General features: G+C 38.2%; 1 protein-coding gene across 1 annotated transcript; it reads left to right on the top strand.

Moving 5' to 3' along the window:
* Nucleotides 1–794: 794 nt before the first annotated feature.
* On the top strand, nt 795–22,550 carry LOC149414155 (major facilitator superfamily domain-containing protein 6). The gene is made up of 9 exons (XM_089643703.1): nt 795–1,096; nt 4,520–4,665; nt 6,641–6,838; nt 9,233–9,812; nt 15,008–15,198; nt 16,094–16,230; nt 17,072–17,306; nt 18,756–18,882; nt 19,922–22,550. The coding sequence occupies exons 1-9, from the start codon at nt 1,036–1,038 to the stop codon at nt 20,197–20,199; spliced, it is 1,953 nt and encodes a 650-aa protein (XP_089499829.1). The 5' UTR covers nt 795–1,035; the 3' UTR covers nt 20,200–22,550.
* The last annotated feature ends 1,110 nt before the right edge of the window (nt 22,551–23,660 follow it).

Genomic DNA, 23,660 nt, shown 5'->3' with positions numbered 1-23,660 from the left:
ATTGTTATTCTAAGTTTTGTCATCACTTTGTATAAACAGTGTATTTAGTGTTATAATATTAGATCTGTATTGAGTAAGGCACACTGTAGGAAAAAAATTAAGAACTACTAATACTGAATTACCATTTTTAAGTTTGTTATAGTTAAGCGCACTTGAAGTGAAATAACACTAAACTGCGCTATATAAATGCCATGTTATTATTATTATACAAATGCTTTGTAATCTTTGTGATTGCGTGAAAGCTAGGTATTTTTTCCCTGATCTTATAAATTTGAATAATGTAAGGTAATTAAATATCTAAGTATGGCAACTCTAAACACGAAATGTCAAAGATTTGGACGTGAGTGGTTTATTTATGATTTGGACAAAGCCGAGATTAACTTGAACATATTGTTATGTAATAATGAAAAACGAATGGGGCCAAGTAAATAGCATTTAATCCAATTAAAGACTCAAAAACATAACAAAAGTGCTTAACAGTTTCGTTCAAGTCTCACAGCAAATTGGTCAAATTCTGTTTTGTCTATGTTACAATGCAACTGTCATTTAGCATAATATATATAAAAAAAACTGCAATGGAAAATTTCTCTTTGAATTTATTATTATGACATTAGTTTTGACAGTTCAATGTAAATACAATCTCGATATGGTCAACTATTTCTGTAGAATTTGACAAAATGAAACCAAAAACGATATTTCATGACGTAATTATCTTAAAATATATGTATTTAAAAAGCATCTCAAAAGTATAGAGTTCTTTCTTTGAAATGACTCTGTCAGAATTAAAACATAGAATGGAATACTTTTGTAATGTCAGATTATATTAGAAATTAAATGAAGTGGTGTTTATTTTGGATTTTGCAAAGTTAGTGTTTCTGTCAGAACTAACTTTTAGAATAGAGTACTTTTGTAATGTCAGTTCGAATTAGTGGTTCATTGAACAATTGTCCTAATTAGAAAGTGATTTTTTAATAGTGGACCAGTAAAAGTAATAATTAATTAAGTTTAAAGTGATTTAAATAAAGTGGCAACACGATGGAGCGAATAACGAAAGACCTGTTACCTGTAAAGGCACATTACTTCTTTTTCTTCGCAGGTAATTTCATATTATTTATTTTATCTAACTAACTAAGCATCAGTCCCTTTTACTGCAGGGGTAGGCAGAGAGGATGGACCGCCACACAACTCTGTCTTCGTTGTCATTAGGTTCATTCATTAGCATTGATGTCACAGAAATTACTTTTGTTTCGATGATGAGTTAATGCATATCTTGGAAGCGGAAATTAACTCACTTCCCGATGTACGATTGAGCTAAAACTCGTTGTTGATTACAATGCATTCAAAAAGTCAAAACTGTTTCACAGCGTAGTAAAAATAGATGTATTATAGTATAAATATACATCCTCAAGCAAATTAGCCTGCATTTCAGCATATCGCTCGCCATACACTAGCTACCAATGGCAATGTATGGCGAGCGATATGCCGTTTTATTAATACACTTTCTATGGGAAGGGTAGTTCTATGTTTTACACCGGCCTAATTGAATGGCGTAAAAGGCATTGCTGTTCAATAATTTTATAATAATAATATTTGGATGATTTGTATAGCGCCGTTTTTGTGCAAAATCACCTCAAGGGCGCTGTAAAAATATATAATACATTTCTACAATGATCTATGTTATTAATAACTATATATGGAGATAATATACAGTACCATACTTACCTGGTAGGTCACTTGAGATTAACACTTAATTAACATTAACTAATTTTTAGATACAGGATTTAGGACATAATTGGATAATTGGATATAATTGGACTTTCTCTCAGGAATAGTATATTTAATTTAAGGGTATGACAGCTTAAAAAGGTAAGTTTTTAGTTTAGACCTGAATTCTGTTGGACTTGTTATGGATCTTAGTTCCGGAGGGAGTTTATTCCAAGCCTTCGGCCCAGATACTCCGAAAGCGCGATCACCAAACTTAGTATTTGGCTTGCGCTTAGGTTCTATCAGTCTGCCTACAGCTGATGATGTTGCTGATCTAAGAGTTGACTGCCTCAGACCAGTGTTTTCCTGGACGCATAGTTCAGAGATGTAGGGTGGGGCCATTTCATTGATGGATTTAAACACCATCCAGCACAATTTGTACTGGATTCTTTCAGGGCACTTGAGCCAGTGAAAGTTATGAAGGTGTTTTGAAATATGCAAATTTTTGGAAGGCATAAATGCTGTTGCAGTAATCGAGAGGTGAGACTACGTAAGAGTTGATAAGTAGTTTTGTTGCTTCTGTAAGCAGATTTATTCGGACAGACTTGAGTTGTCTTAGGTGAAAAAAACCGATGCTTACAGTCCTATTTATTTTATCAATCTCTTCGTGCGTGTCCCAACTATATTTGTATGTATTTAAAAATCTGAACCAAGTCTTCCACATCTTCTAATTCTTGTATTTTGTGTAATTTTATCATTTTATCAAAAGGAAACTATATTTAACCTGTAGAACAGGTAATACATCCTTACAGTTATCGCACTGGAGATGCGTAAGTTTTTTGTTTGTACTTTTTTTACAAATAAAACATCAGTAAATGGCCCACCACTAACTATCCAGTAATATTACAAAAGTAGGCTTAAATTTCAGATAGTAATATTATAGTTGGGGTGTGGTGAGTACTATTAACCTTTCCTCATCTGTGGTGTGTATTTACTACACATTGCTTCTAATAACTTTAATAACTCTATAAATATAATAAATTCTGGGTTCAGATTTTAGGTATTCCTCCGTTATACATTTATACACTGAATTAAAAAATAATATTTTACATAGTTTTCAAATTCAATTAAAAATCAGCGATTTTTGTTAAAAATCGGGAACAAATACACCAATACAATCAACCGTGTGACACTGCTATGCGAAGAGTTTGCGAGGAAATTACACGTTATTGATGTCCCGCTTTAGTTCGCTATGCTGGAACATGAGAAATCTACACGTCCAGAAGACCATCGATACCTACGACCGCATAGCTGTGTGTGTGCGTCCAGGGCCCATCCAGTGCTTGTTGTGCCAGCCGGCCGTCAGTCGGTCGCGGGCTTTCGTTAGATATAATATACTCCTTGCACGTTTTTTTAGCATCTGCCAATGGTTTTTCATGTTTTCAGCAATTAAATTACAATTGTTATCACTTTTGATATAAAATATAACAAACATAAGCGATTAGCTATGAATATTCATATTTTTTCCGATATTAAATCACTTATTTTGACTACACAGCACCGCAACGCGTGGATTTTTTTTAGCACAGTAAGGGAAAGGTTAAAACAAAAAAATTAAAATAAATGTATTATTTTCAAAGATTTAGCTGTTTCAAATCAAAACCTATTTTCTCGAACCCTTTCTTTTTGCTCGCTTGAAATGTGTTATACTAGCTGACGTGTACCCGGCGTTGTTGGGGATTATTCTTAGGAGATATACATGTACCATCCCGGACTTCCCTGTATTTCTTTTTAAGATTTACAAATCCGTAGTACATTATTTTGATGTATCTTATAAGGTTTACCCAGCGTTAGCAATGTAGTGCCCGAAAAAATATTTTATCAACTTGATTATAAAACATTAACTTTTCTCTACTTTCTATAAATATAATATACATTGATGGAATTGTGAAAAGAGCAAATTCACTAACATATCTAATCAGGAAAACTTTCCTTGACCTAACACCGGACATGATGTTAAAAATATATAAAACATATGTGCGACCTCTCCTAGAATATGCTTTCCAAATATGGAGTCCTTCGCAAAGGATATAAATCTGTTAGAGAGAGTACAGAGACAAAATACCAAGAGCTCTGAAAGATCTACGATACCAAGATAGACTCAAGGAACTAAGATTACCAACCTTACAAGAAAGAAGAGAAAGGGGTGACTTGATCGAGACTTTAATCTGGACATTACAGTTGCCCTAGCATCCAACAAATCTTCACTACTAATAAAAATATAAATCTCCGTGGACACTATTACCAAAACGCCTTTTGCATCTAATCCTAGAAAACACTTCCTTGCAAATAGAGTAGTGGATGCTTGGAACAAACTCCCACAACATGTCAACGATGCAACAAATATAAATCAATTCAAAGCTCTATTGGATTCACATTTGGAGAGAAGAAAGGACTTAGTTCAAACCTAAAACAACTCAATTACTGGCAAACTTGTTGTCAAATCAGATATGAGCGCATCAGCAGAATGCTGCCTGCTCTGCACATAATTATAATAATAATAATGTATTATATATGTAAACCTTCGGGAAGAAATTCTCTAAATGATAGTGAAAACCCTATCAAAACTGTTGCGTAGTTTAGAAAAACTAAGCGCACAAACAGACAGACGCGGATAGCAAATTTGTTTTATACTATTTAGAGATTGCAATACATTTGAACAGTTAATTTGTTACTAAAAGATTTTTGGATGTATTATGTACTGATTGAACGTTAATATTTAGTAAATGTTGTGGATTGTTCTGGCATGTTCTAGCGCTGGGGCCGTTACTGCCCCAGATGAATGTGTTTGGACGGCAGCTGGGCGTGTCCCCCGCTGTGATGGGCGGCGTGACCGCCGTGTTACCCATCCTGTGGGCGCTTGCCAAACCAGCCACGGGATACATCGTGGATTACTTCCAGGTTAGTTCACCTTTCCCGTTTCACTGTTAAATAAGGCCTTTCTTCCACAGGGATTCGCGAGTATCCGTTACACGAAGATTCAAATATCTCTGAGACTACGGCCATACGAGAGGTGAGTTGTATTAGCTCGTCTTGATACTTGGAAAAACTAGTACAAGTGAGAATAAATACTTATTCAAGCCATGGAATTTCGAAAGAAATAATTCCCCACATTTTATTTCATGTCCTCTGATGCGTTTAGTTTAGTTAACGGGTGTTGGGGGTTACGTGGGTTGGGGTTGGGTTACGGGTGTAAACATGTGGAGATCTGCAAAGAGTGCAAGGCTGATGTAAGCGTAATGAGTAAGATCAGGAAAGGGACGCTGATATGGTTTGGGCATGTAGAGCGAATGAGCGAAGAAAGGAGTGTAAGGAGAATATACAATGCAAAGGTAAATGGTAGCAGAAGTCGGGGACGCCCGAGGAAAACATAGCACGGTCAAATGAATCAGATACTCGAGTTGCGCCATGTCAAGAGTCAGAATAATAGAAGAGTATGGACGAGACGATGTATGAATGTGAATGAGGCAAGAAGTGTGTGCCAAGACCGAGTTGTTTGGCGGTCCGTCCTCTTCACAAACCCCTGCGGGGAAACGGCGTGGTGGTTAGTTAGTTGGGTTAGGGGAACACTCTTCTCATGTGGGGGAGTAAGCGAGAAAGTGTACTGAGAAGAGGTGAAGCTTATATACTAGAACAGATGGTTGGAACAAATATATCGAAGATACTTTCGTACTTAGTATCTGTTGCACGTCTTGCGTATACGACAAGCGCAAGACGCGTAATACTTTCGTACGTAGTACTTAAGACTCGCAAGACGCGCAATATTTAAGATCAAATACTATGTACGAAAGTATCTTTGACATATATGTTCTAAACATCTGTTCTAGTAACAATGCTTCACCTCTATACCATGCGAACTCGAGGTTGTTATCACTCACTTAATTGATACTTTAAACATGTCGTCAGTCATGTCAGACTGTTGTAGCACCTGCAACTTCCATCCCCTACCTATCAAGAATACACTCGGCCTAGCTTCTCGTAGCGAACAAAAGAAATGCGAACCAAAATGCAATATAGAACTTCAATATAGATTCACCTCACGAACGCCATTAATAAGTCATTTGGAGGTTGCATCAGTTGTTTGGTCTCCATTATACAAAATCCACATAAACAAAATCGAAGCAATTCAAAACAAATTCCTAATATATCTTTGTTACAAGTCATTTGTAAGATTTAATAATTATTCAGAGGCAGCTTCATACTTTAAAATTGATTCACTGAGTGTACGGAGGTATCATAAGGATGCACTATTCCTGTATAAAGTAGTTAACAATAATATTCAATGCCCAGAGTTGCTAAACAAGATTCCATTCAATGTACCTGCGCGTTCAACACGCTCTTGTGTCCTGTTCAGGGTGGATCAAAGCAAAACGAACTCTAAGCAGAATTCTTGCCTGAACAGACTACGCAATAATTACAATAGCTTATTATCCAAGGTTGATATTTTCAGTTGCGAACTTACCAAATACAAGAGGTACATAAAAGAATATTTCTCTGATGGTTTGTGAATAATACATCTCTATTATGATTTAAGTTATATCTACAACCTCTCTCCATGGCTATAAATGTATTGTTTTGTAAATTTTTCGTTTTATATAATCTTTTGTTTTGTATAAATTTTTTAATTCATATTCATTTCTCACAAATTTAATTTACTTATTCCATATTATGCTGTCTCAGTAGAGGTAAAGTCACAAGGAGGAAATCCATAATTGGTTTTATTTTACTATATAATACTTATGTACAAACTCATTAAATGTAAACTGTCGATTTCCCGAAAATGAATGAATAAATAAATAAATTAATTATTTACTTACCCTGCATTAATTCTTTCAATTTCTTTATCAATGAATAGCTAAATGTGTGTTGATTCCAGAAACAAAGGAAGCTGATCTTTATGTGCCTCATCATTCTGATGAGTGGTTCCTACTGCTGTCTGTACTTTCTGCCAACCCCCCCAGCCCCCCCGGGGCCTCCCGCTGCCATCCTGGACTTCCCCAGGCAGAGTGGGGAACAGGACGGGGGGCCAAGATGGATCAATGTTATTCCACTGTCGGAATATTGCAATGTCAAGGTATAGCATATCTCGCCTAACTTCTATCGGCAAACTTTTTTTGTACTCTAGTAAATATCAGTAGGGTGGCGGGCATCACCTATTTTTAATCGACAAACTCAGGGCAGCAATCGCAATCAAAATGACAACAACGCGGTTCCAGGCGGGGAATGCTATTTGCTCATCACTCCTTGTACACGCCGAAAACCCGAAGTGAGCCGATGATCGCCGAACCGATCGGGACGGTACGAGCACGTGACTACTGTCAGTTTGGCTGTCGGGGCCTTTCTTATTGCTTTCACTGACAGACAGAGCTGGCTGAGTGATGTACCATGTGTTTTGGCGCCTTTGGCGTTCATCGGCTCAGTTCGTGGCGTTCGTTCACTTCGGGTTTTCTGCGTGTACAAGGAGTGATGTGCAAATAGAACTCTCCGTTCCAGGCTAGCGTGAAGAGTGCTGTCTGGCACGCCGCCAGACAATTTGCGACAAGTACTGTCAGCAAAGGAACCACTCATACATACAATATCGCAAACATACGAATAGTAGCGGGCACATACGAATCGCACCATGGCGCCCGCGAGCACGGGGTTTTGAACCCCTGCATTAAGGCATGTTTATCAGTTGTGTAAATTTTGAAATACGTTTATTAGTAAGGCCCTAACGGTTGAATTTATTTATTTAAAGAAGATTGTCTCTGGTGGCCGAAAGGCAGGTGGACCCCGGGGGGTGGCGTGGATATGATTTTCATACAAATCTACAGTTTTAATCCGAGTTTGATGAAATTTTGCACACTTGACCTTCAAAATTCCTTCATGATTCCTTTCTAACATGCAAAACTAACTTATTTAATTTCTTAGCGTGACATATTTCAAAAACACTTTTTTTCTTTTTTCAAAACTTCTATGTATTAACAGTCGATTACAATTCGTGAGCATCTTATAATTCTTGATTTCAATTTATTTTTTTCTTCCCATACACTTTCTTCCTTTTATAACTATTACATACTCATACATAAATTTAAACTTAAATTTATTGATTAAAATTAAAATTATTAGTTTTCAGAACAATTTCAGGCGAAATTACATAATGATATTTTATGGACATACGTAATAGGTACTAAATCTATGTAATAACGAAAAATATCCTTAACTGTATCTTATTGTACTGTCTTGTAGGTCATTGTTTGAGTCTGATTTCGAGGAAGCCTGGACAATGCCGGGACTTCAGCTATTTTCATAATGAAATCCCAATCGGGGTATTTTGTGAGGCAGAAGATAGCGGCAGGTCTGGCCCTGACCAAACGGCGTCTGGCGCAAGTAAATATCTGGCACCCCTTGTCAAAACCCAGTGGACGCGTAGGTAGGAGATCACCGTAATCAATAATATTTGGTGAGGTATTATCGGCGCATTGACAATTCGGCGTCTGGAACGGACTACTCCAATTGCACACCCGTCGAACGTCACAGCGGTGCTGCCAAGGTCTTGTATCTATGTGAGGATATTGTGTCAGCGCTTTATTAGCAGCAGACACATACCTGGACAGATGACGAACCTCGTTCTGGCACTGTTGGTGGACGCGGTGGACTCTCTCGCTGCAGCAGCTGGTCCAGTTTCTTCACCTAGGATTCTTGCTGCAGAGTCTCCATTTTCTATCTTCGTCAAACGTCACAGCCGTGCTGCCAAGGTCTGTTATTTATGTGAGGATATTGTGTCAGCGTTTTATTAGCAGCAGACACATACCTGGACGGATGACGAACCTCGTGGTGGCACTGTTGGTGGACGCGGTGGACTCTCTCGCTGCAGCAGCTGGTCCAGTTTCTTCACTTAGGATTCTTGCTGCAGAGTCTCCATTTTCTATCTTCGTCAAACGTCACAGCCGTGCTGCCAAGGTCTGTTATTTATGTGAGGATATTGTGTCAGCGTTTTATTAGCAGCAGACACATACCTGGACAGATGACGAACCTCGTTCTGGCACTGTTGGTGGACGCGGTGGACTCTGTCGCTGCAGCAGCTGGTCCCGTTTCTTCGCCACATAGGATTCTTGCTGCAGAGTCTCAATTTTCTATCTTCGTCGAACGTCACAGCCGTGCTGCCAAGGTCTGTTATCTATGTGAGGATATTGTGTCCAGTTTCTTCACCACCTAGGATTCTTGCTGCAGAGTCTCACCTATTCCTGTTCTTCATTTTACTTAACTTAACTTCACTTTATTTTTGTAATATTTATATTTTAGTCATACCTGCATCAACTGTAAAGCGCCCCTGATGTGATATCTCACAAAAGCGGTGCTATACAAATTGTCCAATATTATTATTATCATTATTATGGGGCTGGCCTTGGGTAGTGGTGAGAGGAAAGAGACGGGGAAGAGCAAGGTTGGGGAGTATATGTTTCTAAAATGTTTTTTTTTTCAACAGGACGAACCTTGTGAACAAGAACTCCACAACAACCTAATACCAGCTTCATGTGGGTGGTTTTGCAACCCAAAACTAAACAAAACAGTAGAAGAACCACAATCAAAATTGAATATATTTATTAAAAGACAAAATTATACATTAACTAATAATACCTTGACTGAATTTTTCTACAAAGATTCACCGAACACCAAAAATGGCTGTGATATTTTTAAAATGGACACATATAACTCAAAAAGAAATGCCACCAATTCGAAACAGAATCAAATCGATTCCATAGAAAAAGAGAATAGACAAAAACTTGACACCATAGACGAAGATAATTCTGTAGATCGGTGTGTTTTTAAAAGTGATTGCTCAGTTTTTTCGTGTGCCTTATTAAAAAATGTGGATTTTAGTTTAAGTGGAAGTAATTTGACCGATTCAAGTGATGTTGATAATTCTACAATAGAACAAGTACCAGAGGAATACTATTTATATGCTTCAGTGACTTTTTGGGGTTTTGTGATTTTAATGTGCGTTGGTACTGTTGCGTTCAATGTTGCCAACTGCATTGGGGACGCAGTTTGCTTCGATGTATTGGGTAAGTACCTTACATTATTTTTATTTTAACTGACTCACTTGCTCACACATTGCTTAATTAATTCACATTTATACAAACGTAAAATTGGTGATTCTTCATCATTCTAAAAAAATTATGTTTTTTTCAAAAAAAATCCTTTTTTCCGCTAACGAAAGGATTAAAAATCCATTGAAACCGGGTCTAAACTTTGACACGTTTTAAAAGACAACAATCTGACAGTTGACAGTTGACAGTAAGCTCTCGTAGCAACCGATTTTTCTCAAGTTTGACTTAAAAAATACCAACAAAACGAAAGCACAAGTCAAAAAGCATCATACCAAAAAATTGATTTCTTTAAATTTTTTTTTTATGTGACTCCTCACAAGAGCGCCCCTGACTGTACAATGTAAAGACAGGGGAGCTATGTCGCCACCCGGTTGGGCAGCGTTGTGAGGCGGATAAAGATAGGGGCTACACGGAGGGCTTTATTAAAGCGTGTCTTGAAGAGGCCTGGATTATATGCAGGAGGAGGATGTTCCACATGCGAGCCGAAGAAACGGCCTGTTCCCACGATGCCAACATCAACTGTGAGCGCATGTTCCGCTCGTGTATGTCATGTTTCACGCACGTACACCGAAGATCAATATTGCTAACTCCTTAGAGCAGGCACCATTAAAATACCCGTAGAACAGACTCAAAATGTCAAATAGATTCTCCGGTGACCGGATAACTCATCAAAATGACAATTAAACACACCTATAAATAGGTTAGGTTAGGTTAGGTTAGGTTAGGTTAGGTTAGGTTAGGTTAGGTTAGGTTAGGTTAGGTTAGGTTAGGTTAGGTTAGGTTAGGTTAGGTTAGGTTAGGTTAGGTTAGGTTAGGTTAGGTTAGGTTAGGTTAGGTTAGGTTAGGTTAGGTTAGGTTAGGTTAGGTTAGGTTAGGTTAGGTCAGGTCAGGTCAGGTCAGGTTAGGTTAGGTTAGGTCAGGTCAGGTCAGGTCAGGTCAGGTCAGGTTAGGTCAGGTCAGGTTACATTACATAGGTAACTATTTAACGTAGTTTTTGTTTCATCACTTTTAATGACTTTATATCAGGTTGTTGAATTGTCATTTTGAGGGGTTATCATGGAACCAGATTCTCCAGTTTCCCGCTTGTACCGCTAGTTTCTAGACACCATGTATTAATTGTAATATACGTTTATAGTTTTAAGTCATGTTCTAAAATAATAAAAGGATAAATAATAAAATTTTATAAAAGGACTTATCTAGATAAGATTGGTCTCCAATCTTATCTTGTGTCAGTACACACTGTCGATTTGTAATGTCACTTTATAGCGCTACAGGCAGTGTAATCTCACTTTGCCGCATTGACGATAAAGGCGCAGATATCATAATTATTATATACCAGCGCAGACTGGTGAAAAATTACGGGATATTATAAACAAAAGAAATACTTATACATTTCAAACACAGAATAATTAAAATAATTTTTTGTTAAAAAATATTATTTTGTACGTATGTACCTTATCGCTTGTTAGAGTTAAGCCGCTATCAATAACAGCCCTTACGTAGATGGCGATAAGGTTTAAGTTCCTGCTTAACACCATCCGCCTGTTTTGATTTATGCTAGAAAAAAACATGGCCAAAAAGTGCCTTTTATTTTATTTTGTGGATGTTCAGGCATAAATATTTAATTTTTTTTCGATCATTTTACAAATAACTTAATTTGCCACATTATACAATAAAATCATAACCGAAAATAGGTTCGTAAGTAGGAGATTTTGAACTTTAAAGCAGTTTTCATAGACCTTTACATTATTTTTTCTGGGCTTATAAAAAGACTTGTCTAAAAAATGCTCAATTATTTCAAAGGCCAAGATGTATTCTACTCGCAGTATTTAATTAAAGCATCTGAAACATTTCTCGGCGACCAAATTTTCAAACCAAAAACACATGATTTTGCATTACTACGTATGGCATCGCCTTAAATCATTATACTATAGGTAGATCGCTTGTCTGAATTTTTGACGCAATCAGTTTCGATTTTGAAAATATCGCTTGAATTCAAAACAAATCCGAGTTCATTGAACCTGTTTACAATCATTACAGACAGACCCACAACTGAAATTAGTGCGTGTGATGATGATATCTGTGTGATAGTCTTCAGAAATGAAACATTGCTTTGAAATGGCTTTAGCCATGTTTGGTAACCAGATCTGAATAGCCAGTTACTCCCATACCTTCCTCTCCCCTATCTCCTTACCTTCTCCATTACCTTCAGCCTCGCAACATACCTCAATTGGGGATGCCATAGTCTCACTGGCTCACTGGGAGCAGTTGGGACTCTTTGGTGCTGTTCTCGAATAAAGTAAAATTATTATCAAACTCTGCTGAACTAATTTTGCAGTTTGTTAGCATGTCAATATTGACAGAAACTAAGGACGGGTTGTTTCAGAGAATATGAACAATTCATCTTATTTCAGAGTTGATTTCCAAGTTCTGTGAAAGTTCTATTGAAGTTCTATTAGTCTATCAACATGGGCCAGTTGCTTCACAGAAATAAAAAAAATAATAGAATTTGAATAGAACTTTCATAGTCCTTGATAATTCACAATGAAATTTGGTGAATTGTTCAAATTCTCTGAAACAACTCTTCTTTAATCTCGGGTAAATGTGATAAAATAAGTTTTCAAATTTTATTATTAAAAATAAACATATAATTTTTAAAATATAAAAATTTTGAAATTAAACATTTTTCATCCAAACATTGAACTAACGAAAAATAATTATTGGTAACGAATAAAAAAAATTACATATTTTATTAGAAATAATGAAAAATAATCTTATTCTTGCCATTTAGAATAATTTAAACAATTGCAGTTCCCTAAATGATTCCTACTATTCTATATATATATATGTATAAAAATTCAGCTCGCGTTTGTTTGTGCTCGCAAAACTCCAAAATTTGTCGACCAATATCGATGAAAATTTCAAAGTTTGTTCTTATTAGTGCCAGATGTGTTTAGAGAGTGGTTTAAATGGTATAAGAAGTCGGGGATGCCCGAGGAATACTAAATGCAAAATCTCTGTACCGTAATGAGATATGCAGTCTATGTAATGTAGTTTTTAACAGTAACATTGTGGTATACAGTAGTGAATGGTGCAAGATGTATGAGGCGCCCGATAAAGGCATTAGCAATAGCTAATCATTGGTCCTCTAGTAAGTTATAAGTATTATGCAAAGTACCAGTGATGTAACAGACCTCACTGCTTACTTCTGCATACTTTTCACTTCCTTCTCTGCTTCCGTTACATTATAACACAAGTTTAATGATGAGTTTGTGTGATTTTTCGAATTAAGTGTATGTCGTCCCCAAGTGTATGTCGTCCCTAAGTGTATGTCGTCCCCAAGTGTATGTCGTCCCTAAGTGTATGTCGTCCCCAAGTGTATGTCTTCCCCAAGTGTATGTCGTCCCTAAGTGTATGTCGTCCCCAAGTGTACGTCGTCCCTAAGTGTATGTCTTACCTAAGTGTATGTCGTCCCTAAGTGTATGTCGTCCCTAAGTGTATGTTGTCCCTAAGTGTACGTCGTCCCTAAGTGTATGTCTTCCCTAAGTGTATGTCGTCCCTAAGTGTACGTCGTCCCTAAGTGTATGTCTTCTCTAAGTGTATGTCGTCCCTAAGTGTATGCCGTCCCTAAGTGTACGTCATCCCTAAGTGTATGTCTTCCCTAAGTGTATGTCGTCCCTAAGTGTACGTCGTCCCTAAGTGTATGTCTTCCCTAAGTGTATGTCGTCCCTAAGTGTATGCCGTCCCTAAGTGTACGTCGTCCCTAAGTGTATGTCTTCCCTAAGTGTATGTCGTCCCTAAGTGTACGTCGTCCCTAAGTGTATGTCTTCCCTAAGTGTATGTCTTCCCTAAGTGTATGTCTTCCCTAAGTGTATGTCGTCCCTAAGTGTATGCCGTCCCTAAGTGTACGTCGTCCCTAAGTGTATGTCTTCCCTAAGTGTATGTCGTCCCTAAGTGTACGTCGTCCCTAAGTGTATGTCTTCCCTAAGTGTATGTCGTCCCTAAGTGTATGCCGTCCCTAAGTGTACGTCGTCCCTAAGTGTATGTCTTCCATAAGTGTATGTCGTCCCTAAGTGTATGCCGTCCCTAAGTGTATGTCTTCCCTAAGTGTATGTCGTCCCTAAGTGTACGTCGTCCCTAAGTGTATGTCTTCCCTAAGTGTATGTCTTCCCTAAGTGTATGTCGTCCCTAAGTGTACGTCGTCCCTAAGTGTATGTCTTCCCTAAGTGTATGTCGTCCCTAAGTGTATGCCGTCCCTAAGTGTACGTCGTCCCTAAGTGTATGTCTTCCCTAAGTGTATGTCGTCCCTAAGTGTATGCCGTCCCTAAGTGTACGTCGTCCCTAAGTGTATGTCTTTCCTAAGTGTATGTCGTCCCTAAGTGTATGCCGTCCCTAAGTGTACGTCGTCCCTAAGTGTATGTCTTCCCTAAGTGTATGTCGTCCCTAAGTGTATGCCGTCCCTAAGTGTACGTCGTCCCTAAGTGTATGTCTTCCATAAGTGTATGTCGTCCCTAAGTGTATGCCGTCCCTAAGTGTACGTCGTCCCTAAGTGTATGTCTTCCCTAAGTGTATGTCGTCCCTAAGTGTACGTCGTCCCTAAGTGTATGTCTTCCCTAAGTGTATGTCGTCCCTAAGTGTATGCCGTCCCTAAGTGTACGTCGTCCCTAAGTGTATGTCTTCCCTAAGTGTATGTCGTCCCTAAGTGTATGCCGTCCCTAAGTGTACGTCGTCCCTAAGTGTATGTCTTCCCTAAGTGTATGTCGTCCCTAAGTGTATGCCGTCCCTAAGTGTACGTCGTCCCTAAGTGTATGTCTTCCCTAAGTGTATGTCGTCCCTAAATGTACGTCATCCCTATGTGTATGTCGGTTCCATGATAACTCAACACAGTGACAATCTAACACACTTTTAAAAAGTAATATAAAATCATTAGAAACAATGAAATTTTTTTTTTTAACCTAACCTAACCTAACCTACTTAACCCAGTTAGTAAAGTTTTTGTTTCATCACTTTCCATGACTTTATATAACTTTTTAAAGATGTGATGAATTATCAATGTGATGATTTATCCGGTCACCGTGTATGTCGTCCCTAAGTGCAGGTTTATTATCGCCATTGAATTGAATTCACACCGTTTGTGTGGGTGCGTACAGGTACTGAGCGCAGCATGCAGTACGGACGGCAGAGGGCCTGGGGCACTGCGGGGTACGGCCTGACCGCGCTGGCCGCTGGCTGGCTGGTGGACTGGGCCAGCGGGGGCTCCAGCCTCAAGGACTTCACCCCCGCCTTCGTGCTCACCATCGTCTTCACCTTGGTGGACCTCTTCTTCTGTCGGAAGCTGCAGGTGACGCATGCTTTCCTTCCACTGAATATACTAGTACTGTGAACAGTAGACTTTGCATCCAAAAAAGTATGTTTCTAATCTTCTCAACTAACCAAAATTTTCATTTCCAAATGTTATATCTCTGCTTACTTGCAGATTTAGTGTTGGAAACTCTTGTGAAAAGTAAAAGGTTCTTTTACTATAATTGCGTTTATTTACATAACAATAAATAAGTCTGGATTTAGCTACACTGTTCATTACCCGAGGGTTGGTAATTCTCTGTTTCTAGAAGCTTGTTGCCTGTCAATAATATCCCACAGGCAATTGCTACACTCTAGCGACATCTGTCTGACTCTGAAGTAAGCTTTATGACTGGTGCCATATATCGCTTGAAAACCCAACTTATTACCAAACATCACACATATACTGTTTTGCATTTCATCGGTGATGTGGCGGCCATTTTAATGGTTCAGAAAGCATTATTTTTACAAATGTGAAATCATCGTCTTTATTTGGACTTTCTTATCCGCATTTTGTTAAAATATTATGGTACCTATCTGCCTGAAGAAAGTTTGTAAAAAGAATTGTCATTGAGAAAGTTACGTTTCTTTGGACGAATTGTACAGTTCCTTACTTGGAATAAAAAGTGTGTATTATAATTACCTACTTACAAATCTTATGAATTCAGAGGAAATTTCGGTATTGATTTACTGAATAACAGAAAATCAGAAATGTGCATTTTCGGATGCAAGATCTCCTGTTACTTCTACAGAACTATTAACAGTAGGTTTATTTAAAAAACACCAGAATCTTGACATGAGGACAGATAGACGGTTCTGAAAACTGGCTGACGCCCGACTGTCCTCTGCTGTAAAGTAGGTCAAATTATTCATTGGTTGAACGATGCGTGTTTCAGCTTCCCTCCATGTCCCGCCCCGAGGGAGCTGGTGGGACTCTGTCTGTCCTGCTCACGCGGCCGCGCATCCTTGTCTTCCTGCTGTTTGCCGTCATCGCCGGCATGTTTGACAGCTTCATCATCTACTACATGTTCTGGTGAGTGCTAAACCTGCCTCCTTCACGTAGGGAGTGTGGCGGACCGATCGCTCAGGGCTTGGTAACACAACCATCCCAAGCGAACTGCCGTGCTCAGGCTACACAATGAAAAACAAACAGTGTCACCAACGGTGCCTCTGAGATACAAGGTCGCATCGTGAAGTGTTTATATCTGACCATTTATTTTCCTTGATACTCGTGGGGCCAAAAAATTGATCATTCAAACAAGAACCAAGCTAACTTTGATGGGGGGGGCTTTGGGGACCTAGGGGGAGTGTAGAGGAGAGATGCGGCCACATTGGTGGAACTTAAAACACTAACATCGATGGGGAGGCCTTTGGGAACCTAGGGGGAGTGGAGAGGAGAGATGCGGCCACCTCGGTAGGATCCTCCAGGATATCCATAGGTGGAACAACAGTGACCCTCACTGAACGTGGAAACAAACTCAAAGGAATCAGGTGAAACGGGAGATACCTTAGTGCTCACAGGAACGGAAACTCTTCATTTTAATAAATTGTCTAACTAAATAGTGTAACAAAATATTCGATTTTGGATATAAGCCTGAACTTTCCTTTTCCTTATTCGGGATTTGTAGTTAAAATATTTACACAGCCCACAATTTGCATACCATTGTAAAACGGACTAGTAATTCGTGAGCATATTTCATTTTTGAGGACCCAATGGTGATATTACATTCCGAGTTGTCTGTATACTGTCAGATTCATTTGTTGACCAATCACAGAAAGGGAGATGGTCACGCCCCCTCCATCCCTGCTGGGCTGGTCTATCAATTAGGTTGTCTATGGTTAGCTGTAAGAAGTAAGTTGTTTTTTGAATGCAGGTTTCTGGAAGAGTTGGCGACGGAGACGCAGCAGATGGGCAACATCAAGCTGCTGGAGGGGCTGACGGTGGCCGCGCAGTCCTTCGGCGGGGAGCTGCTCTTCTTCGCCATCTCCGGCAAGATCCTCAAGCGCTTTGGCTTCGGACACACGCTCACCTTCTGTCTGGGCTGCTACGGCCTGCGCCTCTTCCTCATCTCGCTCATCACCAACCCCTGGCAGATACTCGCCATCGAGGTACCAAACCGTACATTATTGTAACAATAAGAATTTGATAATTTTTATAGTGCCATTTTTGTTAAAATCACCACAAGGGCGCTGATTTTCGGTAAACAGTAAAACTAGCCTCCAAAAAAATATGTATCTAATTTAATTAGTCAAAACCAAAATTTCTTTTGAAATCATGAGACTTGTAAGTAGGTAAGTAGATTAAATACCTACCTTCTTAATACATCACTATCTCAATGACAATTCTACTGATACGTAGGTACCATAATATTGAAAAAAGCGAAAAGGAAAGACGATTTCATATTTAAAAAAAGAATTTTTACTGAACCATTAAAATGGCCACCACCTTGAAATGGAAACGGGACATACATAAAAATTTACAGATAGGCGCTCAGTCAATAATGAAAAATACTTTTTTGATTTATTTATTTATTTAACGCCCAGAGGGCTTTTACATGTAGGTGGTACAATTTTGATGACAGACAATTTTGAAACATGAGAAAGAAATAATAAAAATTAAATTAACAAAAAAAATAATATATGCAAGAAACAAAAATAAAAAAAAAACAAGAACATAAATTAAAAAATACAGCGATTTGACTAGTTTACAAAAATACAACTTCCATTTAGGAATAGTGTTGAAATAAATCTTTTACGTAATCCACAAAATTTGCAAAGTTAATATTAAATATATCGACATCACCTAAGTATTGATTTCCCATAGTGTGAAACCGTTGTATTGGGGAATTCGCAATGTAATTGCGCTTATGTGTGTTGCAGTGGAATAGTGTATATTTTCGTGTTGTTATTGTAGGTATTTGTAAGTTAATGAGTTGTAGAAGTTTGCAACAGTCGAATTTAGAGTTTAGAATTTTGAATTAAAAAGTTAAGTCGTTTATTTTACGCCTGTCTTCCAATGTGTGTATTTTTAGAGTATTTAATAAGAAATGATGTTGTAAGTCTTCTAGTTGATATGTACAATTGATATATTTCTTTATTTATTTTCATGTTCTCCATAAAACGGTTATACACCAATATATCATGGAGAAGATTACAAATTAAAAAGTTTACAGAGGCAGTTTTACTATTTAGTGACATGTGTTATGCGATAGTTACTGAATTGTCTGTAGGTGACATTGAAAATGTCGATGGCTAATGCAGAATCGTTAAGCAGTTGAGTCGCTCTGTTTATTGGCGCGTTCTGATAGGCAGAAGTCCTCGCTTTCGGAGCATATAAGAGTGCATGGGATCTCCCTCGAGTATAATTGTTAGTTAACCTCTTTCAACATAGGCAGATTGTGTATTGTACCAGAGATTAACTTCAAAAAGTGTTTGCCTACAAATATTTTCCTGCGGGCTTCTAATGTATTGAAATCGAGCATTCCTGTTAAGAACAAGGATGGATACAGGCATGAATAGTATGTATCAAGTGAGTTATGTGTATTGGTGTATTTCCAGCTAGTGATGCAGGGTCCTACGTACGCGCTGTGTTATTCCACCATCGTGGGGTATGCGGCCGCCGTAGCTCCGCCCGGGCTCTCTGCCACGCTGCAGGGCATTGTGGCGGGCATGGACGACGGCCTAGGTAATAAACAACCTAACCTAACCTTAACCTAACTAACATGACTTAACCTAACATAACCTTACCTAACCTAACATAATTTGACTTAACCTAACTAATCTAACCTAACTCAATTTTAAATAAAAGGATCGACATGTTTTAAAACCACTGGTTTTTTCGTCAAGATAAACAGATTTATTCTGACTAAGAAACAATTGCTTTGGAAACATGTCAATTATTTTTGATTAAATAATGGTATAAACAAAGTTATTTATTTGCAATTATCGAAGAAGTAACCTAACTTAACTTAACACTATATGGTCGGTCATTTTACCGCCAAATTGCGGGTTAAGCGCGGGTGTTTTTTTAAATTTTAGCTCCAAAATTAGACTTTCCACAAAATATTCATATCTTATGATCTATTTGATATTTTTCGATGAAACTTTCAGTGTTTTACTTTAAAAAAGATGTCTCTATTTATTTACTTAGCAATGTATGTGTAATTCCCTTTTTTATGAACAAAAACTGACTACTTTCTTGGGAATCATAGAAAAAACAGTATTTCACAATCGATATAACATATCGAAATTTATTCATACAAAATTACAAGATTATTTAGAAATTTTTAATACATATAAAAAAAAACTATAACCTAATAGTGCTTCAATGTGTGATAGCTTTCTAAACACTTTCCTTTATGCAGGGGCACATTGCAAAACTTACACATGTACCGCGTTTCACTGCGTAGTTTGTGAGCGGAACATACGCGACAATGATTTTATTTTTTTGTTGTGTTTCAAACTCATTGTATTGACAGGTAGATAGATCGGGTACCGCCGACAATAGAAAACACATGACCCCGCACCCATTTAGAACCCCTTGTTTACAAGTTTCCCGCTCCTTACCGCTTTGCGCAACAAAACGAGTAAACTCGTCTCCCGCGTCTTACTGTAAAAAGGCGTATGACGAGTTTTCTCATTTTCCGCAAAGAATGTGTTAACTTAACTCTTATAATTAATCAATTAATGTATAATATATAATCTTTAAAAATGATCTGTTCTAGGTTTCGCGTTGGGTTCCCTTCTTGGTGGAATTCTCTACAAGTATTTGGGCGCCCGGTTGTCGTTCCAATGTTTCGCTGTGTTGGGCGTGTTGGCAGCCCTGGTGCACGCCATCTTGGTCGCAACCACCTTCAGTTCCCACCTCAACCAACCCGAAGACAACGGTGCCGAAGACAGAAGCAGAACGGACGCAACCGATTCGGCCGAACTGGGAAAACTCGTGCCAAGTTCGAACACAAATGGAAAAATTGTGAAAAATGCAAAACTCATCGTAAAATAGCAAAATGGAGATAAAATTGACAATGTTTGAGAGTCTGACTGTAGACGTTACTGTTGAGACGATCTCTAACTCATCGCGTAATATTCGTAATCGTGTGAAATCACGCACTCTTTACGCAGATGGTGATAATATTAATATCCCGTTAACACCGGCCTCCTATTTTGATTTTTGCAAAAATAATTATTTTGTAAAATTCTGGCAAAAATATTTAAATGTTTTAATAAATTAAGCCTGAAATACCCGTATAAATTGAAAATATCTCCTGAATAAAAATAAATGCCGCCGATGGGAATTGAACCCTCACCTTCTGATGTACGGTCAGGCGCTCTGGACCACTGAGCTACGTCGGATTATTCTCAAAACCTAATAACCTGAAACCTGATGCTCTTGGGGTTTTACTTGCGCCAGGCGCCGTTTGTCTCAGAGCCGCCCCTGCATATGCATGTACGAACCGAATCGTGATTTATGGTAAAGGAATAAAACGAACGTGGTTGCTTTGTTCCTTCGCTTCGGATCGCAAATGTGTACGCAGCATAAGATGAAAAGCTGTTGTAATTGTTTTCAACCCATTTGGATTTAGGTCAGAATTAAGGGTCCCTTCTGCTATTTTAAGGTTTTTGGCTTGTGCTGTGACAGAGATATCATCTCTGTGTGAGTAAGGTCTCAGGTGTAGATATAATTAAAAAGCGATGGGACCAGCGCTGATCCTTGGGCAATACCATCATTGAGGGTTTTTATATTGCCTTTATGGATAATAAGTTGTAATGTTTTGGTATTCTTGATGGTGCTGTAACATGGAGTCCTTTACGCCACACCGTGACATAGCCGGCAGAGATATCAATTAACACTGCCGCGGTCTTTAACAGTTTCTGGAAATCATCCCGAACCTAATGTTAACCTAACCCAGGGTATGGCAAACTTTCTAGTGGAAATGGCAAAATATTAAGTAAACAGATTTGTAAACTTATTAGTACCAGTGTATGCAAATAGAAAATGTTCATTCTACTGCGTACAGTTTTAGTTTGTTTGGCGGTTATGTATCATGTTCTTCTAAAGACATTGCGGAGTGGAGGTGAATCTGGAGTTGAAGAACCGCAAATGCATGTGAAAAGAGCCGCGGTCTGCCGACTCCTGCCCTAACGTAACCTAAGGTCACCTGACATAACATAACCTATCTTTTAACCTAAGTTAATTTCAATTACCATCTCCATAGTATGTTAAAAACTCACTGAATTTAATGAAATATCATATAATGATATAGTAGTAAGGGGAACTCAAACACTGTAAGAACCCGGAAATGTTTGTGTTTCTTTAAAAAAATAAATTATATATGACTGTTTTATAATATACGTAAATTGTGCGTAACATTTCTACAGACTGATTAAATATTAATAAATACCTTTGTATTATATTGTCTATTAGAAGTGAGGTAGGGCCTTGGAAAAAAACGTATTTGTACCATGCCCTTGAGGTGATTTTTCACAAAATGTAGCTATACAAAAATATTTTTATAATTTAAATACAATACACATATCCCCAACTAACTAACTAACTAACTAACCATCACGCCGTTTCTCTGCGGGGGTAAATAGAGAGGATGGACTGCCAAACAACTCGGTCTTGGCACACACTTCTTGCCTCATTCACATTCATACATCGTCTCGTACATACTCTTCTATTATTCTGACTCATGGCCCGACTCGAGTATCTGATTCATTTGACCGTGCCATGTTTTTCTCGGGCGTCCGCGATCTGTTACCATTCGCATTTGCGTCATATATTCTCCTTACTCCTTTCTTCGCTCATTCGCTCTACATGCCCAAACCATATAAGCTTCCCTTTCTTAATCTTATTCATTACGCTTACATCAGCCTTGCATTCTTTGCGAATCTCTACAATTCTCACACGATCATACATGGTTTTACCACACCTACGCCTCAGGGATCTCACTTCAACAGCATTCAGTCTACTTTAATCCTTTCTCTGCCAGTTCCATGCCTCACTTCCATACATCAGGGTAGGTACCATCACTCCATTTTGGACTGCTAACTTCGCTTCTTTGGACAATTTTTTGTTAGCGCCAACTGCGTTCAGTCCTCCATGAATGGAGTTACCTGCATTTCCCCTTGTTTTAATATCTCTGTCAGCCTTCCCATCTCTCTAGAACATACTTCCTAAATACACAAACTCATCCACCTGCTCCAAGTATTCCTCAGCAACAACTATATTGCACACTGTTTTCGTACTCTCTCTTTCAAACACCATTACTTTAGACTTACTTACATTCATCATAAACTCATTCTTACATAAATTTCTTCAAACATATCCCCATTACTAATGTGTTTTAAATTTTACGTATCTGAGAAACAACCATTTACTAATTTTTTTACCATTTACAAAGGTTGTTTATAAGTTGTGTAAAATAAAAAAAACACGTTTACTAATGTTGACGCAACAATCTTCCTTTAAAATTGTCCTTGATATTTTCCCATCCTATTACCTACAAGTACCTGTCATTATCCGACAATACCCACGTTTGTGTGACATTTACAACAATAAACTTAACTGTCAAATCAGTTTATTAATGAAGCCGGTGTGATGAACATCTCTTTATGATCAGTGCTTTTATTGATATCAACTCGGGGTAGAATACTGTGCCGTGAACATATTCGGTTCCCTCAGTGTGTTTCTTACCCAACCCAGATGTTGTGGAAGTTGCGTGTGCAATAAATCATCTCCTGTGAGTGAAACCAACCAGCAACATCGTTGACGAACACCAAAGGGGTAAGTCGGATTCCTTCCTTACTCCCTCCTGTTCACCATCTCTAACCATCGTTGTGTCAACTTCACAATTAATTTTACAGTCCATTTTTGATTCGCCTTGCGATTACAACTAATAAGGCCCATAGACTTTCAAATTAATAAACTTGCCCTAATATGAAATATCATTTCTACGAGCCAAAATCAGTCAAACTGCGTGACCTTTTTTTGGGCACCAAGAGGATGCTTCGTACATTGGAATAGCCAAAACCATTGGCAGAAAAGTAAAGTTTGCTAAAGAAAGGCAAAGGTTTGCAGCACTGTCCACTGTTGGACTTATCTGCACAAGATCTGAACATTCGTTCTTAAACGAATCGCTTGGCATAGCCAGGCTAAAATTTAATGCGGTGGTTAAATTATAACACACTATCTGACGTGTACCCGGTGTTGCTGGGGTTCTCCTTAGAGATAGACATATACCACCCCTGACTTTTCTATAGGCCTTTTTAAGATATACAATTCCGTAGTACATTATTTTGATGTATCTCATAAGGTTTAGCCAGCGTTAGCAATGTAGTGCCTGAAAATATATTTTTTCGACTTGATTATAAAACATCGACTTTTTTCTACTTTCTATAAATATAATATGCATTTATTATACATGTAAACCTTTCGGAAGAAATTCTCTAAATGATAGTGAA

Source organism: Hesperophylax consimilis, chromosome 20, assembly GCF_061612785.1.
Source record: "Hesperophylax consimilis isolate HC1 chromosome 20, BYU_Hcon_1.0, whole genome shotgun sequence".
Classification (NCBI taxonomy): Eukaryota; Metazoa; Arthropoda; class Insecta; order Trichoptera; family Limnephilidae; genus Hesperophylax; species Hesperophylax consimilis.
This window is presented reverse-complemented; position numbering and strand designations above follow the sequence as displayed.